At 41.8% G+C, this 21428-nt stretch overlaps 1 protein-coding gene across 1 annotated transcript in view; it reads left to right on the forward strand.

Annotated features, from left to right (window-relative positions):
* LOC117521492 overlaps positions 1–21428 on the forward strand; it is a 76431-nt gene that overhangs the window by 4274 nt on the left and 50729 nt on the right. Inside the window, exons 3-9 of the mRNA XM_034182798.1 lie at positions 1793–1960; positions 3704–3841; positions 4529–4680; positions 5016–5119; positions 5243–5432; positions 18196–18324; positions 18747–18890. Of these exons, the coding sequence (XP_034038689.1) occupies positions 1793–1960; positions 3704–3841; positions 4529–4680; positions 5016–5119; positions 5243–5432; positions 18196–18324; positions 18747–18890 (1025 nt within the window). The remainder of the gene's footprint in view (positions 1–1792; positions 1961–3703; positions 3842–4528; positions 4681–5015; positions 5120–5242; positions 5433–18195; positions 18325–18746; positions 18891–21428) is intronic.

The raw sequence follows: 21428 nt of genomic DNA on the forward strand, positions 1-21428 counted from the left end.
ATGTGTGTCCTAATTCTCAAAATCCTGTGAAATGGAAAAATGTGATACTCGTAAGTACTTTTCTTGCCCATGACTTAACTGTACTGCTGTTTATAAAGTAGAATTATTTTTTTAATTAGGGCTGCAATTAACTGTTATTTTCATAACTGATTTGATTAATCTAGAACATAATCAATTGCATAATTAGTTGTTAGGTTCATAAAATGTCCAGCAGTGTTTCCCCCAACTGTGAGAGATTTTGAATGGAAAAATGTGAGCCGCTCAGAAACACTAAAGTTAAACGAGGCTCTCATTTTTGTCCCCCCAGTATGAAATAAGAGGGGATGTAGCGCTCAGCACGTCCATCCGTCCATTTTCACCTGTTCGTGTGATATCTCAAGAACCATTTGATCAGTTTCATTCATATTTAGCATAAAGGTACTTGTGTGATCACAGACACTTTGTATTGATGATTTGTGGGGACCGGGGTGTGTGTGTGTGTGTGTGTGTGTGTGTGTGTGTGTGTGTGTGTGTGTGTGTGTGTGTGTGTGTTGTGTCCTGATGACTCTTGTTTATGTAGTGCAGCCAAAGTCATGTCACAGAACCGTACAAACGTTTATCATTTTAAAGAATACCAAAACATTATGATCACTCGGTTTCAGCTTCACTAACCACACCGATAACTGTACGGGTGCAAACAGTATTTTTGGGTATAAGCAAAATTTCAAGTACATGTAAGTCAGAATACCACCATCACTGACAGATCTCAGGGTGCATGTGTGCCCACTTCTGTTCTGGGGCTTGCGTGGACCACAGGGCACCAGTTAGTGACCTTCGTTCCTGCGCTGCAGAACTGCAGACTTGTAGTCCTATTTTATGTATTCATCCTGCATAAAGGGGAGGATTATGGAGCCACATTGCCACAGGTAAGAAAGATCTCCTGTGGCATTCTGTGGTGCACCTCGGTGGTCTCAGTCTGTGGCTGAAGGTGTTCTGACAGGACATCAGTGTGGCATGCAGGGGGTGGGAGGTGTTGTCCCGGATGCTGCGCAGTTTCCTTAACATCCTCCTCTCTGACACCTCTACTACCGACTCCAGCTCAACCTCCAGTAATGGTCATTTTGCCTTTTTTGTGTGTGTGTGTTCTTAAAATATTTCTGGTCTGGCGAGGGTTCTTGTTAGCCTGGTGGCTTGCCTGGCTTGTAATACTGTAAGGGAAGCACTGTCCATTGTTTTACAGATACCTAGGCTAGTAGGTCCCTTTAGCTGTTCCCTTGTTTTCACTCGGCGTTGCCACAACAAATCCGAGGTGGATCTGCATGTTGAATTGGCACAGGTTTTACGCCAGATGCCCTTCCTGACACAACTCCACATTATATGGGGAAATGTGGCAGAAGTGAGGTTTGAACCAGGAACCTTCCGCACTGAAGGTGCCCTCAAATGTCTTCATTTGTCCACAGCACAAAGACCGAGGAGTAAAGATAGTAGTAAAACAAAACCAGAAAACACTCATTTAAGTAGATAAAATCAAAGAATTTGGATATGTTTTTAACTGACTTAAATTGATCAACAAAATAGTTGGTGATTAATTTCATAGTTGATTAATGGCTGCAGCTCAACTTCAGAATTTATTTATTTTCATAGACCTAAAAATATTGTAATTTTTAAAAATGTCTTCAAATTTGAAGACCAGTTAAAAATTTTTAAGTGTTTTTTATGTTGTTCAAAGCACTGTGATATTGAAAGTTCCACCCCCCCATTTGACCATGGGAGTTTACGTGTACCACATCTATCACCCCTTCCCCCCCAACAGGCTTAAGTCAGGTGGAGAAGAATCGTTTCTTAACCATGAAAACCGTAATTCAAAGAAACAGGGTTCCAGGACTTGGCGCTCACGGGGTTATGCCGATGAGGAAATCGGCAAAGTCTTTCTGTCTGAAGTACACGTTCCCCAAGTGTCCGACACCCGTGTGCATAAAAGGTAAGACGGCGGCGTCTTTACAGTTCATTTGATGATTCAGTCCTGCAACCATCATACTGGTCACTGTGTATAAGGGCAGGTTAGTTTAATCTGTTTTTGACAAGTGACAAAGTTTTTTATTCGGCACACAAAATATTCAAATAGAAAAAAAAAAAAGAACAATTCCACAAACAAACACAGACAAAACTAGTGAGTCCGAAAGGGTGTGGGCTGAAGCAAAGCTTATTGGCGCCCACCCCTGCTAGTACAAGTCCAACAATTCTAATCAGTCATATTTACATAAATACAAATTCACTACTACATGTCGACACACAGATATACACATCAATATACTATTCACTTATATTTATATAGTACCAGATCACAAGAAAGTTGAATCAAGGCACTTTACGCCAGTAAGGACTAACCTTACCAACCCCCAGAGCGAGCACTAGGCAACTGTGGTGAGGAAAAACTCCCTATAAGGAAGAAACCTCAAGCAGACCAGGCTCTTGGGGGTGACCCTCTGCTTGGGCTGTGCCATATATACCTATATACATACGTATATACTTTACAAACATAAATATATACATACATATACACAGTCACTTATATACATATACATATACACCTACCCATATCTATATATCTACATACGCATATACATACCCACACATTCAAATATACAATAAGTCCCACTTATAAATTGAACATTCCATATAAATCAAATTATATTTGCTTCTTTATGATACTTAGACATGATGTTCTTTTTGAGTAGTTTTTCTATTATAACAGTATGTTTTAACCCCACTGTGAATTATGTCACTGTTTAGATGATAGTTGCAGAACTTGCATACAGTTGTGTAATCAAGGTTCAAATCTAAATTGAAAGCAAAAATCAGGTTTCTTTATACAACACAAATATCCTCTTTTATCTCAAAAAATATGCCATTACAAAATGATTTATTTTATTTAACTTTAAGGGATATGCAATAGGATGGTATCCCCAACCCGCTGTCACAGACTGAACGGTCCGCCCCTAAAAATTGGTCCGCCTTGCCTTTGCTGCACGTGTCATTTAGGAGCTCAGCCGCTCATCTAAGACGGAGTCTCTTCACCCAAAGCGATCAAATGGATTAATATGATTATTAAGCATCAGATGACAAGGTACAACCTCTTAAATCATTGTAAAGTCAGTTTTAAGCAGAAACGAGGCGATATTTGGTGACTCTTTGAAATGACTGACATGCAGTGGACACAGCAGCTAGCAGCTCATGTAGCTGCGGGGTTCTGATCGCTTCCTTCATCTTTTATGATGAAATAATGCTGAATTTATGTAGAAGTGATTGTTGTACAAAAGCTTCAGATATCTGTCACTGAGATAGTTGATGACTGGAGTGCAGTTAGAAGCAGAAACGAGGCGATAATCCGTGATCCGCGGATGATGACGCATGCGCAGTGAAGGGAGGGCGGACCGATTTTTTTTTCTTTTTTTTAGGGGAGACCGTTCGTTCGGCGACAGCTGCAATCCCTCAAACTAAACAGTCCATTATTTTCACTTTTATATTAATTTAAATGATGTAGAGATTTGTAGTGATATTGACAAGCACAATTTAACACTTATGTTAGAAATGCTTCATTTATTTTTCCAAAGAGCTTTTTTTGGTCTTAAAAAACAATAATTTTGCCCATTTATGAGTTTTGTACCACATATACAGAGCTCCAAATACACTAACGGGCTTTGTGGAATATGTTCAACCTCAGATATGGATCCACAACAGAACTCCATTGAAGATCTGATGTTAAGGATCTGTCACCTTGAAAATGTTGGAAATTCCAGAGGCGTCTGTCTCTATACAGTCGATGGAATGCCCTTAACAGATGATCCCTTCTTCAACATGTGTGAGTGGATTTGACTACTTTAGTGTAGAAAAAGCAAGCACATATTTACCTGTTTTACTCATTTATTCAATTTCCCCATAAACAAACATTGGGGTGGAATGTAATCGGAAATATCCTGTCCATGAATGTTAAGCACAACTCCTCCTGAACATGTCTGAAATGTCACGCCATGGAAAAAAGCGACATCTTCAAGTGGAGAGTTTTAGTTATGTTGTTAATTGTGGTCATACATTTTAACAAAAAAAAAAAAAGTTTATGTAAATAAAAAAAAATCTATTTTTCCAACTAAACTTTTCACACAACAACATTAAGACTATCAATGATGACAGAAGGAATAAGAAGAGACATATCTCATAATTGGACTCAGTTGCTCTTGTAGTGGGGAGGTGATGGTCTAGTGGTTAAGAGGTTGGTTTGAGACCAGAACATCCTTGGTTTCAAACCCCTGCTAGACTGGAAAATTACTAAGGACCCTTGGACGAGGTCCTCAATCCCCCATTTGCTTCTGATGTGTAGTGAGCGCCTTGCATGGCAGCAACCTGACATAGATATGGGTGAATGTGAGGCATCATTATAAAGCACTTTGAGCTTCAGATTCAGATGGAAACGTGCTGTATAAATGCAGTCCATTTACAGTTTAGTGCACAGTGGATAAATTTTCTTTGCATTATTTGTTTTCTCATGTAGGGTCTCTGACAGACAGACACATTCAAAATGGAGATGTAATCTATGCCATATTTACACCGAACGACAACCTGAAACAGGCTCCTCAGTTACCCAAATTTGAGGTTTGTGCGTCCTCTGGGCAGGATGAAGTTCGATGCCACGTCATGCTCAAAGTAAGTCGAGAAGGCTGGTCATGTTGAGACCATTGCAACTTATTTCATACCCGAGAGAGTGCGTGTGACAAATTGAAGGTAACCGGGATGGAGAAAATGTGTGCAGTGATTCATAAACAAAACATTACCTCTAAAGCAGATTTTGATTGGCAAAAGAATTTGAAGCCTTTATTTCTATGGTAGTTGATGAAGCATTTGTCTTCACACTTTAATGCTAAAAAAGAGGTCAACTATTTTGTTGGAAATGTGGGGGGAAAAAAAAAAATCTTGTTATACTTGGTGGTTATCATTAAAAAGTGATTAAATTGCTGCGTTTAAATTTTGATTCCCTATAGGGAGACTTCGAGGTTATGGTGAACCTGGAAACTGACACAGTTAACAATCTGAGAGTCTTACTTGCAAATGCAAGTGGGATCCCAGTGCATGTTCTTCACTACAAGTAATTCACCATTATTACACTGATTTATTGTTTTACACACATTGGCTTGTGACGTTTTGTTTTCTTGTAGTATCTTATATAAATAACTGACCTGTGTATTATGTCCTGTGTGCATGTTTGCAGTGGCGAACACTCTGTTGGTGCCACGCTGCAGAGTTGTGGGATCTCTGAAGGATCAACCGTTTTCTTTTCACTGTCGAGCTTTCCAGATGAAGCTTCGTACAGTGAGACATTCTTCATTAATGATGTGACGCCTTCGGTGCAACAAACCCATAAAGGAATCAGCGTCTTTCTGTCTTCACTTTATGCTGTCGTAAGAAGCATGTTACATTTTCAGTCCTTTGCACAGCCTCTGTTACAAACCTCCACTTAATCTACACTTGTTCCATGTTTTATTAGTTCCTTAAGTACTGAATGAATGTACATTAGAATTTTACGGATGTAAACTGGTCTGTGACTTTCTCTTGCAGCAGAGTGTCAACAGTGTGCATTTTGTAAAGTAACAATAATGCTGGTCTGAGTACTTGGGACTTGGAGTTATTCTAGTAGCTGTTCCTTCATCCAGTTGTGTGCACATTGAACACACATTCTGTTATGCTGCGTTTACACATAGGCAAGACGCGTTATGAATGTCATATTTGCGTCATTCTTGGCACATTCCTGATCCTGACATTCTGAACGCATCTGAATAGGTTTCTTAATAGTGCATGTTGGTGTGATATTCATAATTTTTGTGGAGCATGTTTTTTTTTTGGCTGTCAAATCCATAGCCGGCGCCACGAGGGGGCGTTTGGGGGCGACACCCCCTCACGTCATCAACCTCGCCCCCTCGGATGTTAGAGTTATCAAAAAAATAAAAAAGAAAGAAAAAGAAATACTGGAAAATATTGCAAAATATTAGTTATTCAATAATATCACGTATTTAACAAATAAACCAAATTAATTAAAGTAATTTTAAAACAAACGGATATGGCGTGTGTCTGTGTTCAAGGGATTTGATAGGTTGAGGGTTGCGCTTGTCAGTGTGGCAGAGGGCGGTGCGTTTCCAACGCGTCGTGACGTCAGACGCGTCGCTTCGGAAGCAGCAAGGGGGAAGAGATTGCTACGTCACACTCTGGCTGTTTCCACAATCTGAAAAAAGTTCAGCGATCGCCGTCTTGAACTTCGGTCGCCTGAACCACAAAAAACCTTTAAAAAACAGCAGTAGAATGATTCTCTCATCACCCTGCTGGGAGAAGCTTTTTTTCAGCTACTTTTCAGAGTGACGCCGACCGAGGGAGAACCGATGACTTGGTGGGATATCGATCGAACCGCGACAGCGGGCCGACCCGCACGGAGAAGCCGGACTTCAGGCATCATCACTGGGCAGAGCGATCCAGGCTGCTGGGGTGATGGAGCAAACCCACTCAGTCCGAAATCTCCCACTTTTTGGATATATGCAAAGTCCCAGTTTGCCCAACGGAGTTTAGTTCTGCAGCTTTACTGAGGTGAGAATAATGTAAAAATAAAACGTGACGTTTACTGAACTGTGAAGGTTTAATGATTGGCTAATGTTAGCTTAGCCTTTTAGCACAGTTGATCTGAGTGAACACTTTTAATTTGTAAATGGTTCAGTCTTTTTTATTTTTACCAAATAAAGCTACAGCTTTTTTCAGACACCACAAAAGCTCAACTTTAAATAACTTATTTGTTCGGGCGTTTTTTCCATTGTTTTTTTTTTGCCGTTTTTGCCCCTTTTTTATGTATAAACTGTTTAGTGTTTCTTTATATTTAAAGAAATGTGTGATGACCCAAGGGTAAAGTTTATTTCCATTAGATGTTTTATTGTGCTTTTATTTTTGTACTTCCTTTCAACCCGGAAGTGTATCGAAAAGGATAGTGTCGGAAGGTAACTTGACACAAGGTAAAAAACGAGGAGGGTGAGCAAACGCAAGGAGAAACGTGATGGACCTCAAACGGGGAGAGAAAGTTTAGTTTCAGTCGAAAGTGGCTACAAGCTCTTATGTTGGTTTGAGAACGGCAAAAAATCAATAAAACCCTTAAACCATCAGTCCGGGCTAACTGATTTCGACTGGAAGCTACAGTAAGAGCTTGACCACTCGCCGCCATATTCCTTAACGTGGTCTCGAGGTTCAACGGTGTGTACCCAAGACGGACAGCAGGTGGCAGCAGTTGGTCGGAAAATTGAAAGGACAACGGAACGAACATCTGAATTAAACATGGAGAACTCACAGGACATTAACGGGCAGACCCCGTGTCTACAAAAGGGAATTGAGAATTTTAAAGTTTCTCTTCAAAATGAAAGTGAGAACACAGTGGAAGTCATGCAAGCAACAATTAAGTGGCAAGAAAATCTGGTGGCTCATTCAGAGAGTAGAGGCCAGGACATGCCTGATGTGCCACGCCGCTCTGAAAGAATAAAAACACCAACTGAAAGGATGCTTGCTTATCAAAAGGAAGAATTAAATAAAAAGGAAAAAAGACTTTTGTACTTATATGAACAGTGGAAAATGGAAGCACGTGCAGCAAGGAAAAAATTAAAATCAGACCTAAGTGAAATAAATGCAACACTTTTGGTTTTGCTCCCATTTTGTATGAGATGAACTCAAAGAGCTAAAACTTTTTCCACATACACAATATCACCATTTCCCTCAAATATTGTCCACAAACCAGTCTAAATCTGTGATAGTGAGCACTTCTCCTTTGCTGAGATAATCCATCCCACCTCACAGGTGTGCCATACCAAGATGCTGATTAGACACCATGATTAGTGCACAGGTGTGCCTTAGACTGCCCACAATAAAAGGCCACTCTGAAAGGTGCAGTTTTATCACACAGCACAATGCCACAGATGTCGCAAGATTTGAGGGAGCGTGCAATTGGCATGCTGACAGCAGGAATGTCAACCAGAGCTGTTGCTCGTGTATTGAATGTTCATTTCTCTACCATAAGCTGTCTCCAAAGGCGTTTCAGAGAATTTGGCAGTACATCCAATCAGCCTCACAACCGCAGACCACGTGTAACCACACCAGCCCAGGACCTCCACATCCAGCATGTTCACCTCCAAGATCGTCTGAGACCAGCCACTCGGACAGCTGCTGAAACAATCGGTTTGCATAACCAAAGAATTTCTGCACAAACTGTCAGAAACCGTCTCAGGGAAGCTCATCTGCATGCTCGTCGTCCTCATCGGGGTCTCGACCTGACTCCAGTTCGTCGTCGTAACCGACTTGAGTGGGCAAATGCTCACATTCGCTGGCGTTTGGCACGTTGGAGAGGTGTTCTCTTCATGGATGATACGAAGGAGATGTGTTGCACTCCATGAGGCAAATGGTGGTCCCACCAGATACTGACTGGTATCCCCCCCAATAAAACAAAACTGCACCTTTCAGAGTGGCCTTTTATTGTGGACAGTCTAAGGCACACCTGTGCACTAATCATGGTGTCTAATCAGCATCTTGGTATGGCACACCTGTGAGGTGGGATGGATTATCTCAGCAAAGGAGAAGTGCTCACTATCACAGATTTAGACTGGTTTGTGGACAATATTTGAGGGAAATGGTGATATTGTGTATGTGGAAAAAGTTTTAGATCTTTGAGTTCATCTCATACAAAATGGGAGCAAAACCAAAAGTGTTGCGTTTATATTTTTGTTGAGTATATTAGAAAAGGGTAAAGATGACATCATGAAACTGTACTCTGAAATAAGGAGCCACGTGGCACCACCAGCAGATTTACGGAGAAAAATTGACGCTTGTGAAGCAGTAACTCGTGACATTATGAAAATCATCTTTGAAAGATTATCTGGTGTTGATGGAGATTTTGATGGAGAAGATGTAAGAAGTAATCTACGTGAGCTTCTAGATCGTGACTATGCGCTCTCCATATATGGTTCTACTGCTGCAAATTCAAATAGCACCCACCGTTCCTCATCTTCTCACCTTGCATCGAAACAGGCTGAGGCAGCCGCAGAGCTGGCAGTGAAGGAGGTCGAGTACAAGATCGCTCAAGAGGAAAGAAAGCAGAAGGAAAGGATTAAGGCTTTGGAAGAACAACACAAGAAAGAAATGGAAATTCAAAGATCTGAGTTGGAGCGTCTGCAGGCTGAGAAAGAGGTGGAAGCAGCCCGAGTCAGGCTTGAAGCTTACGACAGACAAATAATACAGGTGGGAGACGTCCAATCAGTCAGAAGTGAGCAAGTCATCCCCAACAGCGCATCTCAGCTGCCATCTAACACACCTACATCATCAGTAACCCCTAGTGTCGCTCAGCTTGCAAAGGCAGTTCAAGACAGCATAATGATGAACAGACTTCCTACACCAGAGCCGACGGTGTTCAATGGAGAGCCAATCCTCTTTATTGAATGGAAATCCTCCTTCATGTCACTGATTGATCAAAAGGGCATCTCAGCTGCAGACAAACTCTATTACCTTAAAAGGTATGTGAGCGGTCCAGCTCGTAAATGCCTTGAAGGAACCTTCTTCAGAAATGATGAGGAAGCCTACCGAGATGCCTGGGAAAAGCTTAACCAGCGGTATGGCCAAACATTCGTTATTCAAAGAGCATTCAGAGAGAGGCTATCAGGTTGGCCAAAAATACAGTCTAAAGACGCTGAAGGGCTAAGACGCTTTTCAGATTTCACAAATGCATGCATGCTTGCTATACCCCATGTAAAGGGCCTGGAAATATTAAACGACTGTGAAGAAAACCAAAGGCTCACACAGAAACTGCCAGACTGGTTAGCTGCCAGGTGGAATCGCCATGTTACAAAGGCCCTGATGGAAGGTAAAGAGTTTCCCCGCTTCAATGATTTTGCTGCATTTCTTTCAGAAGAAGCGGAAGTTGCCTGTAACCCAGTCACCTCTATTCATGCACTCCATTCTCTGGAGACAACAGGCGACAAAGGTAATCCAAAAGACAATAAAAGAAACAAGGCCAGTGTATTCAATACAAAAACGACTGTACAAAGAGATGAACAATGTACTCATAAAACACGCACGGGATCTCCATGCATGTTGTGCCAAGACACACATCAACTCCACAAGTGCCCAAACCTCATGAAAATGCCTCTGAAAAATCGAAGGTCATTTGTCAAGGACAATAAATTGTGCTATGGCTGTTTGAAACCAGGTCACGGTGTGAAGGACTGTAAATACCGCCTTACTTGTGACATATGTGCAAAAAGGCATCCAAGCTGCCTTCATGATGTAAATTACAGTAGTGATCTGAAAAGAGAAAGGCATATGAATATTGAAAGTGCAGCACAAATTGACACACCAGAGACAACAACCGCCATGTCACTTAACATCGCCAGAGAAGGACAATCTGTCAACACCTCAATGATAGTTCCAGTGTGGGTGTCATCAACTGCAAATCCTTGCAAGGAAAAGCTTGTCTATGCACTACTGGACACACAAAGTGACACCGCCTTCATTGATCAGGATGTGAGCCATGAACTGCAAACCAATGTTTATCCAGTGAAATTAAAATTAACTACCATGATGGGAAAGAATACACTTGTAAGCAGTGGAAAGGTGTGTGGTCTCCGTGTCAGGGGCTACAGCTCTGCAACAGTTATCCAGCTCCCTCCTGCATACACGAAGGACTGTATTCCGGCAAACCGCAATCACATACCAACTCGTGAAACAGCCAAACGCTGGAGTCATTTATCACCAATTATCGATGAAGTCCCACCACTCCTCAGTTGTGAAGTAGCTCTCTTGATTGGTTATAACTGTCCCCGAGCCTTAGCACCAAGACAAGTGATACTAGGCCAAAATGATGAGCCTTATGCTGTGCAGACAGACTTAGGATGGAGTATAGTTGGCAGCTCAGAACCTTGTCTTGAGACTGATATGACAAGCAGCCTCTGTCACCGTGTCACTGTAAAAGAGATCCCTTCAGTAACTCCCATGGATGCAATTCGTGCATTGGAAAGTGACTTTAAAGAGGTCAGCAAAAATGACCGAACAGTGTCACAAGAGGATCTCATCTTCCTCGACAAACTCAAAAAGGGCATAAGGAAGACTGAACAAGGTCATTACAAAATGCCACTCCCCTTTAAGGAAAGACCACAGATGCCTGATAACAGACAGCTCGCAGAGGTCCGACTTAACCAACTCAAGAGGAAATTTGCCCGAGACGAGACATACAAGGAAGATTATGTCAAGTACATGAATGACATCATTCAAAGAGGTGATGCTGAGGAAGCTCAAGATGATGCATTTCCTGGTGAAACGTGGTATATACCACATCATGGCATTTATCACCCAAAGAAACCTGATAAGCTGCGTGTGGTTTTTGACTGTTCAGCCAAGCATAAAGGAACCAGTCTCAATGAGCAGCTCCTGACTGGACCAGACATGATCAACAATATGACAGGTGTTCTTCTACGCTTCCGGCAGCATCAAATAGCTCTAATGTGCGACATAGAGAAAATGTTTCACCAGTTTCAAGTCCAAGAGAATGATCGCAACTACCTCTGCTTCTTGTGGTGGAAAAATGGAGATACAAGCACACAGCCACAAGCGTACAGGATGACAGTACATCTGTTTGGCGCCGTCTCCTCCCCAGGGTGTGCAAATTATGGGCTAAAACACCTAGCCAATGAGAACAGTCTTGCGTTCCCACTAGGTTCTCAGTTCATAGCCAGAGACTTTTATGTGGATGATGGAGTAACAAGTGCAAAGACCGTAGAAGATGGTATACGGCTGGCACAAGAGGCTCGTGAAATTTGTGCAAAGGGTGGTCTGCGGCTACACAAGTTTGTATCGAACAGCGATGCACTTCTAAACAGCATACCAGCATCAGAACATGCAAAGGACATCAAAACAAAGGACCTTGCTTTCTCTGAAACAACAGAGAGAGCACTGGGTATTCACTGGAGCATAGAAAGAGACTGCTTCACATTCAACTTTGTGCCAAGAGAACAACCTCCTACACAGCGTGGGATGTTGTCAACTGTAGCATCTATATACGATCCTTTGGGATTTGTCACCCCATACCTTCTCAATGGCAAAAAAATCCTGCAGGAGATGTGTCGTCAAGGTACTGGATGGGATGACCCACTGCCTGAACATCTAAGGCCACGGTGGGAGTGTTGGAGAAAAGATCTCATCAAACTAGAGAAATTGCAGATAGCTAGATGTTATGTGCCTGATGGCTTTGGAGAAGTGGTGAAAAGGGAACTGTATCATTTCTCAGATGCAAGCACCACTGGATACGGACAATGTTCATATCTAAGACTGATAAACAATGACAGAGATGTTCACTGTGCTTTTGTCATGGGAAAGGCTCGTGTCTCTCCCACAAAGGTCACCACCATCCCAAGGTTGGAACTCACTGCAGCAGCAGTCTCAGTCACAGTGAGTAGCCTGCTCAGAGAAGAACTACTGTATGACAATGTGGAAGAGTTCTTTTGGACAGATTCAAAGGTCATCCTAGGATACATAAATAACGAAGCAAGACGCTTCCACACCTTTGTCGCGAATAGAGTACAGAAGATTCGCAATAGTACAATCCCACAACAGTGGTTTTATGTTCCCACCTGTGAAAACTCTGCAGACAAGGCATCCAGGGGAACAACAATGGATGAACTACTGTCATCTGACTGGTTCACAGGTCCTAAATTCCTGTGGGAAAGGGAAATACACCACCCCACAAAGGAGAGTATTGAACTTCCAATCGGAGATCCAGAAGTGAGGAAGGTGCAAATATTACACACACAAACAACCGAACATGTGAGTCTTGCTGATCGACTGGTAAAGTTTTCATCCTGGTCTCATGCCATCAGTGCTGTAGCACGTCTCAGACGCCGTCTGCTGAAGGATAAATCAAAGGCACACTCTACTGTAAGTGAACGACAAAAGGCAGAGCTTGTAATCATCAAAGCTCTCCAAAGACAAGCATATCGGGAAGAAATAAAGTTACTAAGCAAAGGTAGACCATTACCGAGTAACAACAAACTGCACCCTCTTGACATGTTTTTGGACAGAGATGCTGTGCTCAAGGTGGGAGGACGACTGCACCACTCATCCCTTTCAAGCTTTTTCAAACACCCAACTGTCATTCCTTGAGAACATCATGTCGCAAAACTGATAATTGCACATTGCCATGAAAGGGTTAATCATCAAGGCAAAGGTATGACAATGAATGAAATACGATCCAGTGGCTACTGGATTCCCAGACTGGGTCAAGCAGTTGCATCCTATGTTCGCCAGTGTGTGTTTTGTCGTAGACTTAGGAGACCTGTGGAATGTCAGAAAATGAGTAATCTCCCAGTGGAAAGAATGGAACCCTCTCCACCCTTTACCTACTGCGGCATGGATGTTTTTGGTCCATTTCTGATAAAAACAAGGACGGAAAGAACACAAAAGATATGGTCTCCTCTTCACATGTTTCTATTCTCGTGCCATTCATGTTGAGATGTTGGATGATCTTACAACTGATGCATTTATCAATGGACTGCGATGCTTTATCGCATTATGGGGCTCGGTCAAACAGATTAAATGTGACCACGGTACCAATTTTGTAGGCGCCAAAAATGAATTGAATGCAGCTCTACAGGAAGTTGATGCTGAGAGACTAGTAACTTTCCTCACAGAAAAGCAATGCGATTTTGTCTTCAATGCACCTCATGCAAGCCATGCTGGTGGAGTGTGGGAGCGACAGATAAGGACTGTGAGAAATATTCTGAACTATACACTCAGCCTCTCGCCTAGTCGACTCAATGACACTTCCTTAAGGACCTTTTTGTACGAGGCAGCAGCGATCGTAAACAGCCGCCCACTCACAACAGACAACCTCAATGATCCGAACAGTTTGGAACCACTGACTCCTAATCACCTCATCACCATGAAGGCTACCACTGCTTTACCCCCCCCAGGAAGGTTTGTTCGGGAGGACCTGTATGGACAAAAGAGATGGCGCCAAGTGCAGTATCTGGCAGAGCAGTTCTGGAGCCGTTGGAGGAAGGAGTACCTCCACAACATCATGGTCAGACAACGATGGCACAAGCCTAAGAGAAACATTCAAGTAGGTGATATAATAATGGACATGGACGAAACACAACCACGATCTATGTGGAGGCTCGGAAGAGTCTCAGAAACTGTAACAGACAAAGATGGGCTCGTAAGACGGGTGAAGGTATTGCTTGGAGATAAAAATCTGAGCAAAAGAGGTGAACGCGTGAGTAAGGTATCTGTGGTAGAACGCCCAGTTCACAAGTTGATTCTGCTATTAGAAGCTTGTTAGAGATAAAGTTCAATATAAAATGCAGGAAGGTTTATAAGTTCATAATTTTCTGTAAAATGGTCATTTCATGTAAGGAAATAATTTGTGTGTTAAGTTAAAGTGTGTTAAAACACCAAATTATTTGGTGGGAGTGTGATGACCCAAGGGTAAAGTTTATTTCCATTAGATGTTTTATTGTGCTTTTATTTTTGTACTTCCTTTCAACCCGGAAGTGTATCGAAAAGGATAGTGTCGGAAGGTAACTTGACACAAGGTAAAAAAACGAGGAGGGTGAGCAAACGCAAGGAGAAACGTGATGGAGCTCAAACGAGGAGAGAAAGTTTAGTTTCAGTCGAAAGTGGCTACAAGCTCTTATGTTATGTTATGCAAAAAATCAATAAAACCCTTAAACCATCAGTCCGGGCTAACTGATTTAGACTGGAAGCTACAAAATGTTTTTATTTGTCCCAATCAGGAACATTTGCTGTGCAGACAACCAAACTCCCATTGATGAGCTGAACACCACGAAGTCCAGTCGAAAGAAAACATCTCTGCTTTTCAGCAACACCACCAGAGTTAAAAACTGCAGAAGAGACCTTCATCTGGTCCTGAGAATCCAGCAGAACATCGCCTGCTTCTAAATAAAAGGCTCTTTGAACAGCAACTATTTTATTACTTTAAAAAAAGCTGTTTCATTTTATATTTTAACAATAAATGAATGGATCATTAAAAATGTCCACGAATCAAAGTCAAGACATTTGCACAGGTAGAAGCTCTCCACTTATTGTGCTCAAATTCATATTTTAGAAATGACTCTGTCCTGATAACATTAAAGGCAATTACACATTTTGACGAAATTACAAGTTTAAATGACTATAAAAAAAATTCATCATGAGGTTTATGTCACAGAAATCCTACTTTACAGTCACACTGCAGTCATTGTTAAATTATTTCCTTTTGCATTTATAATAAACATTTGTATTTATTTAGTGTTTGTTTTTCTGGTTGAAATAGTAAGTCCCTTCAGCTGCTCCCTTGTTTGCACTTGGGGTCGCCACAGCAAATCCAAGGTGGATCTGCATGTTGAATTGGCACAAGTTTTACGCCGGATGCCCTTCCTGACGCAACTCCACATTACATGGAGAAATGTGGCAGGGGTGGGATTTGAACCCGGAACCTTCTGAACTGAAACCAAGCGCATTGACCACTTGAAATAAGATATAAATAATCTACCAGACTTAAAAAATATACAAGTTTCCATGTTATTTTATTTGTCTAAAAATAAATGTCTGAGGTTCCTTATGTTAAACAAGAAATTATCTAATATGAAATAACAGGTGGTTTTAATTTAAAGATGAAAGGTTTCTAAAGAACCATTTATTTATTTATTTAGCTATTTTCATTACAAGTTTTGTAAACTTTTTTAACAGTAATCAGAAATTTTGAGGTAACAACAACAAAAAAACATTTTCAGTGATTTTTCTTCAGAAAACTGCTCTCTAAATGAGCAGTCCTGTCACACGTTAATGTTTTGTACAAATCAGTGGTTTCTGCACCAATCAGATTGGTCCAATCCATTTTGTAGAGATCAGTGGTTTCTGCCACGAGTCTTCCGTGTTTTGGCCCGACGCGTTGTTCCTATTGGACAACACGAAGGAACGTCACAGCTCAGAGTGTCGAAAGTTGGCGCACCTCATCTCGACAGAACACCTGCTCTGTGTGGTATGCAGGAGATCACATTGACCGAGGGTCTATACGTTCAAATAATAATTAAAAAAAATACTGTCATCACTCTTTACTCTTAGTCTCTTACAACGGTTTAGCCTAAATACATGAGCTTTCCAGGAGCGCACCCAATTCATTACGCACACTCAGAGGCGCGTCTTCTCCGGTGCGCACTTCTTTTTTTGGGGGGGGGCGACCCCGCCTCCTGTGATAAACTCATCGCCCCCTTAATATTTTTTTCTGGCGCCGGGACTGGTCAAATCTACGAACGTCACGCACCACCCTCATTTCGCCTCATGTCATAGAGGTCGCAACTGAGCGTGTTGATCCCTCTTGATTAGTGATGTTCCTTAATCGAGCATGACGGCATTCTTCACTGACGTGCGCATAATTGAACCCTGCTGCACCTCATTCAGTTTCATTGCTGCAGTATGCTGAAGGAGGATAGTGACGCCAAGTCGACTAAAGGTTTCGTTTCAATGCTCATCGGCGCGCTCCTGCAGGTTTTCCACCTGCCGCATGTGCCTGATGTTTGGGAAAACGAGCAAGATGAGAGCCACGTGGAGCCACACATCTGGCTCTCTGTCTCCTCCTTTCTGTGTCACTCCATGGCACAGAGCCCAACTAAGCATGCAGTCACAAAGTTCCTTGGTTGTGGATTTTGAGGAGCAGACTGGAGCGATCTGAATTGTTCAGCAACTGATGATTGGTGGGTGTGTGTGTGGAGACAATTTACCGTATTCACAATGTGACAGAATTTAACGATGTGCTGTTAACGTGCAATAGCGCGCAACAACACGAAACGTTATTCTTGACCGTGCATAATGGTTCCTGATAATTCTCCAGCAACACGTGCCATTAATTGTAATGCGTGGTAACAGGTTGCTACAGTTCCTGAGGACACCTGACGCCTCTGCCCTGAATCATCACATTTGTGATCAGCGGCCAAGAATGTATACTTCGTGGCATTCGTTATTATGTGTAAACGCAGCTTTAGTTAGAACCAGTGACGTGCGTTATGTGCACACAGTCAGTGCCGTAATGCTTTGGATGACACTGTCCACATATATACACAGGCATGCTGCAACACTTTTCTGAAAACTGAATATTTCTGTGTAGGCTCTCAGTTGTCCAGGTGGTTTCCATAGTAGAGAAGCTTGAATCTTCGACTGGACTGGGTTGCTTGACGCGAGGACGTTTCGCTTCAAATCACAGATGCTTCCTCAGCTAAAATTCTTGCTCTGGTGGTCTGACTTCTGTCTTGACTCTTGTAGAGAAGAATAATCAGGAAGTCACAAAAGCTGGAGTTTTAAACCTAACCAGACCCCTCCTACCAAGAGGCAGACTGCTATAGGCTAGTGACTAAACAATAGCTCTAATTAGCACCTATTGTGCTGTAGTTAGCACCCTCCTTTCCACCTTAAAGACACTAACCACACGTTTGAGGACAAGGAAGTTAAAATATTAGCCAGAGAGAAGAAATGGTTTGAGAGAGGGGTCAAGGAAGCATTCTTTGTGAAACGTTTGAAACCCAGCCTTAACCGGGGAGGGGGTCTGAGACACACTTTATCCCCTGTTTACAATGGGGTACTCAGGTCAAAACAGTTTCAGTCTTTTGTTCATGGTAATGAGTCATTCTCGTCATCAGCAGAGTCGTCAAGAGAGCCATTAGGAGAGGGTCCGTCCCATCACTAGGAGGGACAGCTGCCCTGTCATTAGGAGGGTGCTAACTACAGCACAATAGGTGCTAATTAGCGCTATTGTTTAGTCACTAGCCTATAGCAGTCTGCCTCTCGGTAGGAGGGGTCTGGTTAGGTTTAAAACTCCAGGTTTTGTGTCTTCTTGATTATTCTTCTCTACAAGAGTCAAGACAGAAGTCAGACCACCAGAGCAAGAATTTTAGCTGAGGAAGCTTCTGTGATTTGAAGCGAAACGTCCTCGCGTCAAGCAACTCAGTCCAGTCGAAGATTCAAGCTTCTCTATGAAAACTGAATAGTTACTCAGAACATTTAAACTGGTCTGAACGTTTGTCAGATAAGTTATGTTGACGAGTTATACTCTCCATTCTTCAGTGGTTCACCGAAGTTCTTCAAAAAGACCAACATTTCTTTCTTTCCTAGAAATACAATTGTCAAAGCAAATTACAAAAGTTGATTGCCTACATACGCAGTCTAACTGGGTGTCATCCTCTGGCCCAAAGTTTGCATCAGTTACTCTGCCGCAATGAAAAGGTCACCGGGAATCAGAAGGTAAGAAAAATGATTGCATTTGTCGGCCTTTATTGTATGTTGTGAAGCAGGATGGATGGTTCCTGGTTTGAAACTACCTGTGCCCATCCTTCATGTAATGTAGAGTTGTGTCATGAAGGGCTTCCAGCGTTAAAAAAAAAAAAAAAACTTAAATCAGCTTGCAAATCCATATCTCAGCTGATGTATTTATTGGATTGGCAACACGAGTTCCAATAGTGGATACTGTAAAAGTTCTGCAGAGGAAATTTGTGCTTATCGTCATGATTAGATTCCATGAGGAGCAAGTTGGAAATGTATTTCTGTAGGTAGGGGATCTGGCTCACCCTGCTGAAGTTGGACAGCTGTTTGCACACAGTATACATTTCAATTACAGCAGTTCAGATTTCTTCAGATGTTCTTGTCGTCTCTTTTTCCCCTCCTAGATTGCCATTATTGAAGGATTGTACATCCTCTTCAGAGAGCTTTTGCCCCAACCTGCAACAACGCGAGAGGAAAAGTTCATCAAGGACCTTTACGTCTTTGAAAATTCATTGTATTGCTGGGCCTATCTCTTATCAAAAGCAGAGGTATGGCCACTTTAAGGTTTCAACGATATTAGACTGTGAAAGGTAAATCATGTATTTTCACACATAAATCACAAATTGGCTTTGTAATACTTTGAGCAGAAATACTGGATCTTGTTGAAACAAGTTTTTAGTTTTACACTGAATCTGTTGTTCACATGTATTTTTTTTTTTTTTAAAGTGGCATCCATTCGACAATCAGTGCAGTAGCCTAAAAACTTGTGCTTATATACAGTACTGTGCAGATGTTTTAGGCATCCTGGAGTTGATATAAAAGTAGATTGATTGCCCCCTCCCCCTTTTATTGGCATGTTAACGCAAAATCAGTTTGAACAAAAGAACGTGAGCTTTTTTTTTTTAATTCCATAATACAGTGGAACCTTGACATACGACTTTAATTCGCTCCGTGACCTTGCCCTTAAGTCAAACTGCTCTTATTTCAAACAAATTTTCCCCATTTAAAATAATTTTAATCTATTCCAGCCTTGGAAAATATCCCCAAACCACTGTACATTATGACAAAAATACTTTTTTGTTAACAAATGCACATGTATACAGTACCTTACCTATGCATAATAAAATACAGTACATACTATATTAGCAGGAGGTGGTAAAATCACAAGTCAGAATTTCAATACATCCACTTGGGAAATGATTCACAATATTAATACCAGCATTTTGGCATCAAAAATTAATCCTATATCTTGAAAATAACCCCCCACCCCTTGAATGTAACAAAATATGGTCTATTTTCAATTATCTGGCTATTCCGCTATGTGTAAAGTTTGTCCATGCTCTTCAAAAACTTTATAAACAGAATTCTTTCACAAAGGTTTTATTTCAGTCACACTGTGTGAATAACATAACTTAGGAGGAGGCCATGCTCTTCATAAACTTTAAAAACATAAACCATTGTCAAAGGTTTTATCAAATTCTTTAGCCTGAGATCTTGTTTTTGGCTTGGCCATGACACTTGATTTACTACAAGTTGCCATGCTGTGACTTGAAATTACATGTGTAATTGCATGATCACTGTAATAATATCAGTACTTATGTAGCTTTTGTGACCTCTAAAACAAGTACTACCAAGTCAGGAGCATTATACTGTATACCATAAACCTGAATGTTGTGTTCAATGCAGGGTTCGTCAAAACAATTACATTCTAATATTTCGAAAAATGTTAATTACAGTATATATTGCAGTTTTCTTTTTTGCATGGGGGGGGGGGGGGGTTTGTCATGGTAGACACCCACTTCCTATATGAAATATCTCCCAAATTGCACAATGCACAATCTCTGAAGTGGATGTAAGCATATTTGGAAAAAAAAAAATATTTTCTACCATTACCACCTCCTGCTAACTATACGAGGTCTATTAGAAAAGTATCTGACCTTTTTATTTTTTTAAAAACCATATGGATTTGAATCACATGTGATTGCGTCAGACAAGCTTGAACCCTCGTGCGCATGCGTGAGTTTTTTCATACCTGTCGGTTGCGTCATTCGCCTGTGAGCAGGCTTTGAGTGAGGTGTGGTCCACCCCTCTCGGCGGATTTTTATTGCGAATAAATGTCTGAACGATTTGGAGCTTTGCTGCATCACTTTTTTCCAGAAACTGTGAGAGACCTCCAGGTGGACACTGTTCGAAAAATTAATATGTCTTTGACAATTAAATTAATATGGCTATGACAAAACCACCAAGGTGGTTTTGTCCCGCGTAATGAACGGCTCCGTGGCGCGTCCCCCCACTTTTCTTTCCATGAAAAAAACTCCTGTAACGGTGGAATGTGCTGAAAAAGTGCTGATGTCCACATGTTCTGCCTTTTTGTGAAAGTCAGACGAGGTCCCGGATCAACAAAGCCTTCACGTTGGAAATGATCTGGTTGTTTCAGCGGGGTCTGAGCATGTCGATGGGGGCTGGGAGCGCGCCGCGCTCTCAGGAGTTGTGGGCAGTCCTTAAAGCGGCAGTAACACTCCTAATCTGTTTAATCCCCATAAAATCGTCCCTGAAAGCCATATTCATTTTCCGAATGGTGTCCACCTGGAGGTCTCTCACAGTTTCTGGAAAAAAAATTGATGCAGCAAAGATCCAAATCGTTCAGACATTTATTCGCAATAAAAATCCGCCGAGAGGGGTGGACCACTGCTCACACAAAGCCTGCTCACATACGAATGACGCAACCGACAGGCATGAAAAAACTCACGCATGCGCACGAGGGTTCAAGCTTGTCTGACGCAATCACACGTGATTCAAATCCATATGGTTTTTAAAAAAAAATGTTGGATACTTTTCTAATAGACCTCGTATAAAAGAAAAAAGTTTTAAGTGTTCTTACCTTGGAAACAGACGAATGCACACACTGTAAATGTTGTGTGGGCCGCTGAAGAGGAGGTACTGCTGGCCCACCACCACCAGAGGGCGCCCTGCTTGGAGTGCGGGCTCCAAGCACGAGAGGGCGCCAGATCCCGAAGAAGTGACAGCTGCACCAGCTGTCACTCGTTTATCATCATCACCATAAAAGCCGGACTGCAACTCCACCT

This window comes from Thalassophryne amazonica, chromosome 12 (genome assembly GCF_902500255.1).
Source record: "Thalassophryne amazonica chromosome 12, fThaAma1.1, whole genome shotgun sequence".
Classification (NCBI taxonomy): domain Eukaryota; kingdom Metazoa; phylum Chordata; class Actinopteri; order Batrachoidiformes; family Batrachoididae; genus Thalassophryne; species Thalassophryne amazonica.